Genomic DNA, 8,387 nt, shown 5'->3' on the forward strand with positions numbered 1-8,387 from the left:
GTGACAGAAGGATGTGTCCAGCAATATCAGCCTCTGTTCATAGGCTTGACAGTTCAGTGCTCTCTCGGGATAGTTCCCAGAGGAAACCTTGACTAGAGCTAATGGATCTTGTGGTGACCACAGGAACTCAGACTAGAACAAGGGACCTCACACATGATAGTATGTGCTTTACAGTGGGTATTCTGCTTGCCTTGCACAAGGTGAATCTGAGTCAATCCTCTGTGTCCCCTATGGGGCCTTGAGCGCCACCAAGAGTGATTTCTGTGAGCAAAAAGAGGAGTAAGTAACCACTGACCCCCACAAATAAATAAATAAATATTATTTTGAAAACCAAGTGCTCTAGGTCTATGTGTTAAATATCATTGACTCCTGACAAACATTTTCTCCCAGCTTCTGCTTTCAGCTAAGACCAATTAATTAACTGTAAAAGGGTTGGGAAATAGTACACAGGTTACTGCACATGCATAGAAAATGTCTGAGATGAATTTGATTCACAGCACCACATGGTCCCCTGAGCATCTCTGAGTATGGTCTAGGAGGCCTCACACACCACAAGGTACCTGAGATCTTCAGCACTGCAGAACTAGAGCAGAATCAAACCCTCCAGCCCTTGTGCAGAATCAATGACCTGACTGGCTGAAAATTACTCTTGGAGACCCTGGAAGTCCTAATTATTGATTGGAAAGGTTCCCCCCAAACAAAATAAAAGGCATGATTGAGGGACTGAGAACGTGTCGAAGAGTAAGGATGCCGGGCATGCATGCAGGAGCCCACGGTTTGATCTCGGGGACTGCCCACAGTGTCACTGGGTTCTATTTTTGCTGTAGTGACTGAGCACCACATGTGTGCCACTGGCACCAGCACTGGAACACGAGTCTGAGCACTGTTTCCCAGGGTGTCACTCCAGACACCTCAGCAGCAAACAAAGGAGACAAAACCCTGGGTATTTCTAGACTAGTGTTTAATCTGATTAACCTGCCAATAACCATCCACAGCAGTGACCTAAGATCCAGCTATTCTTTTTTATTTGGTGCATAAGGGGATACGGGAAGGAAGACAATTCATCCTGGGTCAGACAACTGCTCCTCAAACCCTAGATAAGGCAGACCTACTCCTGCTACTAAGATTAGGCAGCTCTTCAAGCTCTGCAGTTGCTCCTACTCCTCAGCGTCTTTTATAAATGAGTTATGCTCTGGCCCTGGGTCAAGTATGGGTGTCACCTGCAGCCTTATGTGGTCACTTTTCTGGGAACTGATTGGGTTGGACACCTCACACTGATAGTCCCCCACATCGGCCAACCACACCAGCTGGAGGGTGAGGGTCCTGTTGTCGGCAGACAGCTTCCTCCTCTCTTCGGGCTGCAGATCCTTATCATTGAGGTACCATCGGGTGGAGACCCCAGTGTCATTCGTGAGGCAGGTCAGGACCACAGGGCCAGCACCCTCTGTCACTGTAGGATTGGATGCTCGGATAGAGGGCGGGGCCACTGGCTCTGTGGAGAAACAGGGTGGGAGTAACCAGAGAGGCTAGGGGCTGGCTGGATCATTCCTCAGACTTTCAGACACCTCAATCCCCCTTGGCCACAGTGACCTGCAGAGGGCACCAGAGAAAGGCCTGGCCTCTCAGAGATAAATTTACTCTTTCACATGAAGATCTGTGAAGAGAGGCTATACCTCCCTTGACTCCTAGATCTTCCCAGGGGATCCTTGACCAGAACCTTGTGCAATTCCATGTGAGTTTCAGGTACTTCTATCGTGTCAGCCCATGTGTCCTACATCCCAGTTACGTAGAACTCTGAAAACTTTTCCACTCAGACCAGGATTTCCCACTTCTGCCCAGCTAGTACAGACATCTACTCCAGAGAGAAAAGAACTAAAATATGGGCCAGAGAAGTAGTATAGTGGGAAAGGCACTTGCCTTGCATGCAACCAACCTGGGTTTAATCCCCTACTCTGCATATGTCCTCTGAGCCTTGCCAGGAGTGATCCTTGAGCACAGATGTAAGAAAAAGCCTTGGGTAGATCCAGATGTGCTGAAGATTGAAAAATGTCCAACCCTCTGCACTATTGCTCTGGCCCCAATATGTAAAATCTTTGAAATTTTGTTCTCTATATTTTATACCTTTGTCCTGAGTTATTTAAACTCCAGTGTATCTTTAAATATTTCTATTTGAGTTCATTTTGTTGGAAACTCTTTGAGCTTCTCATCTCTGGGTATATGGGTATATGACTCAATCCTCAGATGGAAAAGTTCTTAGAGACACTTTTCAGTGATACTTTTGTTTTTTATTTTGTCCAGCCAATGGTCTTCAGGGTTACTCCCGGCTCTGAGTTCATAAATTACTTCTGGAGGGCTCGGGGACCATTTGGGAAACCCAGAATCAAAACTGGATCTGCTGTGTGCAAGGCAAAGGCCTTCCTTACGTCCTGTCTCTCAGGCTCTTCAATGATTGGTTTCCCCATTCTCTCTTCTTCTCTCTTCTGTTTTGTTTTGTTTTTTTAGTTTTGGGGTCACATCCAGTGGCAGTCCTGAGTTACTCCTGGCTCTTAGCTCAGAAATCACTCCTGGCAGCCCCAGGGGACCATATGGGATGCCAGGAATTGAACCAGGGTCCATCTTGGGTTGGCTGAATGCAAGGTAAACGCCCTACAGCTGTGGCCCCTCCCTTAGAAACTTTTAGAATTAAAGTGTTCTGTTTAAATTATCCAGTAATGTTCTGATGTTTTTGTTATTTCTTTTCATTTTTTTTTATTCTTCTGTTTGGTCTTGTTTCCTTTATCTTAGCTTCCAGCTCACTTTCCTTGGTTCTATGCTCAAGAGTGATTCCTGGAGGTGCTCAGGGGACCATATGGGATGCCAAGGACTGAACCTGGGTTGGCTGTGTGCAACACAAGTACCCTACACACCATACTAATGCTCAGGCCTCTCCACACTTTTGTTTATTTATTTATTTACTTCTAAGTTCTTGGGCAATACCTCATAGTACTCAGGAATTACTATTGGATGTGTAATAGAAATTACTACTAGCAATGCTCCTTGGGCCATATGGGATACCAGGGACTGAGGCTGGCATCTGACCATGCAAGGCAAGCACTCGACCTGCTGTATTGCTCAGACCCTGCCCTATTTCTTAAAAAGCATAAAGTATTTAAATTCTAGAGAAGCACTTACCTGAGACTGTGATGTTGATAGCCGCGATCCTAGTGAGGTCTGTGGCGGGGTTACTTACAAGGCAAGTATAGGTCCCACTGTCATGCAGAGAGAGATTGGGGATGGAGAGAGTCTGTGAGGACCCCAGGGGCTTCTCACCCATAAACCACAAAAAAATTGCAGGAGGGAAAGTGTCTGTAAGGCAGTCGAGGCTGAGGGTTTCCCCTAAACGGTAGTTGCGTTTTGAGTGGGAGATGAAGAGGGTGTCTGGTCCATCTGTGTAAAATAAAATTTGCGAGTTGTTAGATCACCCCCCCATAGCATATCTTCGACCCCAGGTTATGGGTCTGAAAAAGCAGGGTAGGTGCGAAAGATTAATAAACCAAGTCAGTCAGGAAAGGATGATCATAGCATCCATGGCTTTTCACTTCTTGGTCTCTGCCTAAGCCAAAAGCTAGAACTGCCTTACTCTCTTTATTAAACCAATACCCATTCACCAGGAGGGGTAAGGTTGAGAAAGATCCAGGTGGGCTTTTGTATATCAAAAGATAGATTTATGGCAAAGAGGGAGATGGGGGAATGCCTTTGTTTTGGGTTAATACCTGAGTTAATACACTCAGGTATTGTACATATCTACAACCATGGAATCAAGTGCTGGGGAAAAGGCAGAAGGGAAGTCCCAGCCTATCCCAGCCTCAGTATCTATCTGAGTGGGTTGTAAAGTTAAGCTCCCCACTGTGACCCCCATATCTTTCATCCTGAATATGAGCCATAAGCCATAATGCTGTTCAGATCACAGTATTTTTGTAAAATCTCTTTGGCCTCCCAATATGGTGATTCTTGCCCTCATCACACCCTTAGGGTTTGGCCTGCTGGATATATCAGGATAGGGCATGATCATTGTGGGTGTCAGGGTAGTTCTGTGTCAGTGGGCCTGAGTGGTCAGATGTGACCTGACCCCATCATGTGGGAGGGGGAGGAGGAGCCCCCAGGGAAGGACAGGAGTTACTCACAGAAAATATGCAGGGTGAATGGATTGCTGCGCTGGACATTAGGTGGGTTCGAGGTCTCACACTCATAGGGCCCTGTGTCATTCCTTGTGATGTGGAATACAATCAGAGTCCTGTTGTCTGGAGACAGCTGCAGCCTGGCACTGGGCTGGACTGGCTGAAAATTGACGAACCACCGGTAGGTCATGTCTGAACTCTCGGATTCACATGTCAACACCACAGATTTCTCATGCTCCAAGATGCCCCAGTTGTTGGCTTTCACTTGGGGTTTAGGTAACAGTGCTATGTGGGGAACAAAAAACAAGGTTCAACAGAGTCCCAGATCTCTCCTGAGGCATCTGTCATCAGAGTCAATGTATCTTCCTTCAGCCCTTAGACACTGATATGGAGAGAAAGTGGTGAGGATTGAGCTTGTGGATCTGAAGGGCATGTTCTTTCAGGAGGAAATTCAAACTCAAATTTAAGGAATTCCAGATGGTGGGGGCCAAAGCGGTGGCACAAGTGGTAGGGTGTCTGCCTTGCACGCACTGACCTAGGACAGACCTCGGTTCCATTCCCCTGTGTCCCATATGGTCCCCCAAGCCAGGAATGATTTCTGAGCACATAGCCAAGAGTAACCTCTGAGCATCATCAGGTGTGGCCTAAAAAACAAAACAAAAAATTCCAGATGGGGCTGAAGCAGTGGCACAGTGGTAGAGCATTTGCCTTACATGCAACTGACCTAGGACAGAGTGTGGTTCTGGCATCCCATATGGTCCCCCAAGCCAGGAGCAATTTCTGAGCACAGAGCCAAGAGTAACCCCTAAGAGTCACCGGGTGTTGCCCAAAAACAAAAACAAAAACAAAATAATAAATTCCAGAGTGTGACTATAGGAAGACATGAGATGGGCTTCAGCAACCCAGCACCTTTCTTGTTCTCTCTCCAAAGAGGTCTGATCTTCTTTCCCTGGAAGATATTGGCCCCTTCACCTGATCACACCTGTATTACCTGGACTCTACCTTATTCCTGGGGTCCCACTGACAGTTTCCTAGAGGTGGGGGTGAGGCCCAGCCCATAGCCCTTCATCCCCAAGAAGCCACCAAGTATTTGAGCAGAATTGATATGGGGATGCCAAGAGCAGGAGGGGTTGTCTGGCATCAGGCACAAGAAGGAGCAGTTTGTCCAGGTGCTCATCATGATTAACAGACAGTACCCCAAAGATGGTAGAACAGAGTCCATGAAGGCTCTAGAAAGGTGAGAGACAGATGGGAGCTGGCAGGTTCAGCAATAAAACCAGAGTCTCTCTTTGGTCTCAGTGTCTCCTGTTGAGACCTTGTTGGTCCAACCTGAACTTCACAGATTACAGCAGGTACAGAGAATGACTATGGGAACCCAGGGAGTAGAAATTGCTAGAAGGCTGGTCTCAGGGAGTTTTTCTTCAGCAGTTATGAAGTAAGTACTGCAGAAGTTACCCCGTGAGAGGATGTGAGAACATCCTTAGTCCTGCTCCAAAGATAAGAGACTGTTTCTAAGGTAATTCTCCCAGGAATGCACTTTATGCCGAGTTCTGAGGACCCTGTTCTGTGGGAGGTAGAGAAAACAGTCCTTTCCTTGGTTCTCCAGGGCTTCTGGCCCTCACACTGGACCCTAAAAAGTGGTTTCCAGTGCTGCACAGGAAGTTGGGTTACCTTGCAGCAGGCCTAGGGCTCACTGGGAGGGCTGTTGGGATTGATGCAGGAAATTCAGGTCTAGAGTCAAACTCTAGGTTGATTCTCTGCTTGTTCTGTCTCCCTGGTAAGAGTTTTTCCAAAGAGAAGATTCCTAAGACAAAAGGATGTTGGGGCTGGATAATGCAGCAGGGAGGGCATTTTCCTTGCATGTAGCAGACACAGGTTGGTTTCCCTGAGTCTGCCAGGAGTGAGTCCCAAGCATAGAGCCAGGAAGAACTCTTAATGCTGGTGTGGCCAGAGAACACCAAAACAAAAAAGCAAGGAGGGAGAGAAGGAAGGATCTTTTATTCTGCTTGTTTTGGAGCCACAACTTGTGGTATTTCTGTCTCCTGGTTGAGTCTTGGGTGACACCAACTCAGGTGCCCTAGCATTCGGGGCCTCAAGAACCTTTGTCCCCCCAACAGCCCTCTAGGGGTCACCATAGCTCTGGATGGGTTCCCCAGGGTCATGGAGTCAGGCCTGGTTGGGTGTCCCAGACTGAGTCTGGGAAACTTGGGGGCTCTTAGGTCATTGACTAATCCCTAGAATTTCAGTCTCTTGCTCTTAGGACTCAGTGACTGGACCAGGACTGTTCTCCTGTGCTGGGCAAGTCCAGAGACCGGCTCTTCTCTGAGAGGGGAGCCAGCATGCAGACTCTAGGAAGGACCCCAGATCTTTCCCTTACCCTGTGGGTCCTATACAGATGCTCAAATGCCCCAAAGGGGAGCTTCATGTAGGAGTGGAGGCAGTTCTGTTCATACTGCTTGGGAAGGGATCCACCCAGTGCCTGAGATCAGGGAGGGATCACTCACCATAAACATGAAGCTCTATCTTCCCAAGAAAAGGCTGGAACTTCGTTTGGACTTGTATGTAGTATTTCTCTGCATCCATCAGGGTAAGGTTCTGGATCAGCAGTGACCCATTGCGGTAAAGTGTCTCTCGTCCACTATGTGCAGGCCCTTTAATTACATTTTCTGAGTTTTCTTTCAATTCTGCAATGATGTTTCCATCTTCAACTTTCCTCTTGTACCAGGTTAAGCTTATAAATTTTTCTGGCAGTTTGTGGGCAAGTAGAAGAACTTCCTTCCCTTCAGCAGCATTAGGTGGCACCGACTCCACAGTGACCTGGGCAGTGGTGGGCGGGCTCCAGAAGGTTAAGAGTGAGGCTGGAATAGACAGAATATGTGTGTTAGACTGTTATTTGGGGTAGAAAAGTGTGTCCTGCCGACCGGAGAGATAAACAAGGGTTCAGAAACATTCCTAGCATGTGGCTGACTCAGTTTGATCATGGCTTCCCAGGAGTGATCCCTGACCATAAAGCACTGGTGAGGTCCGAGCTCCTCACCCCTTCATCCTACTGCTGCTAAGTGAAGAAGTAAAATAGGGTCCGTGTGAGGGAGCAAAAGTTTCCTCCTCTAGGTTTGGGTCCGCAGCAGGACCACAATTTCTTTTTTCTCCTACACCTGGTGGTGCTCTGGGCTTAGTCCTGCCTCTCTTAGGAGTCCCTCCTGGGGAACTTTTGGAATCATATGGGGTGCTAGGGATCAACCCTGGGTAGGGTGTGTACAAGGAAAGCACCCTACTATTGCTATGGCTCCAAGGGAATTGATGTGAAACCATCCTCATCTCAGCCCTGACTTGTTCTCTGTCTCCCCAGCATCTGCCTCCTCCTCCTTCCCTGCCCTCAAATCCTGCTCTCTCAGACCCTGGGAAGATGTCTGAACCCCCCACTTCACACTAGCCCATCCCAGCTCTGTCTCTTCCTGACACTGTCCATTCCGATCAGCACCTTCTAGATGCTCCTGTTCTGTCTTCCTCCCCCAAGGTGTGGGAGGCCTGTCCTTCACGGACAGGCCAGAGTGACCCTGTTGAGTGTCTTTTCCTCTCTTCCCTTCTCCATGAGAATCTCCCTGCTGAGCTCCCACCTCAGCGCTATCCTCTTTGGTCTTTTTGGGGCAGACCCAGGGTGCTCAATGGTGCCTCCTGGTACAGGGTTGTGGACCAGGCAGTGCTAGGACCCAACACATCCAGAGTGTGGGGTTCTGCACTTGGAACTGTGGCCCCAGAGTCCCCTCACAACTTCCCCCTACTCTCCTGTGCTCTGTCTGAAGTGCAGATAATACTCTGCCCCCTCACAGCTCTACGACCCTAGGAGCCCCCAGTATGTGTTTCCTGTCAACCTCCAGGAAAGCACCCCCTCACCAGTGAGCAGGAGCATGTGCCAGGGCAAGGCCCCTCTGTGGGCAGGGCCTGAAGTGGGCTCCATGTGCTACTGCTGCCTGGTCCTCTCCTTCAGCCAAGAGAAGAGCTGGAGCCCCAGGAAGGTCCCAAGGATCAGCTGCTACCAGGTCAGACAGAGACAGACTGGAGCCTTGATGCTTCCTCCGTTTGAACTGAGCTCTTCTGGGAGGAGTCTTGGCTGGTCATGTGCTGCCCCCCCCGCCACCTCTTTGCCCTTCCTCTGTCCTGTCAACATTTTGCCTCCCAGGGTAGGCTGAGAACTCTCCTCTTCAGCTGGAATTGCACATAAACACACAT

The 8,387-nt window shown here is 48.6% G+C and overlaps 1 protein-coding gene across 1 annotated transcript; it reads right to left on the reverse strand.

Annotated features, from left to right (window-relative positions):
* Window positions 1-1,157: 1,157 nt before the first annotated feature.
* Window positions 1,158-8,115, reverse strand: LOC126028558 (carcinoembryonic antigen-related cell adhesion molecule 7-like). Its single transcript, XM_049787514.1, has 5 exons — window positions 8,052-8,115; window positions 6,662-7,015; window positions 4,164-4,442; window positions 3,172-3,210; window positions 1,158-1,492 (listed from the first exon to the last, which is right to left on the reverse strand). The coding sequence occupies exons 1-5, from the start codon at window positions 8,113-8,115 to the stop codon at window positions 1,158-1,160; spliced, it is 1,071 nt and encodes a 356-aa protein (XP_049643471.1).
* Between the last annotated feature and the right edge of the window lie 272 nt (window positions 8,116-8,387).

This window comes from Suncus etruscus, chromosome 14 (assembly GCF_024139225.1).
Source record: "Suncus etruscus isolate mSunEtr1 chromosome 14, mSunEtr1.pri.cur, whole genome shotgun sequence".
NCBI lineage: Eukaryota > Metazoa > Chordata > Mammalia > Eulipotyphla > Soricidae > Suncus > Suncus etruscus.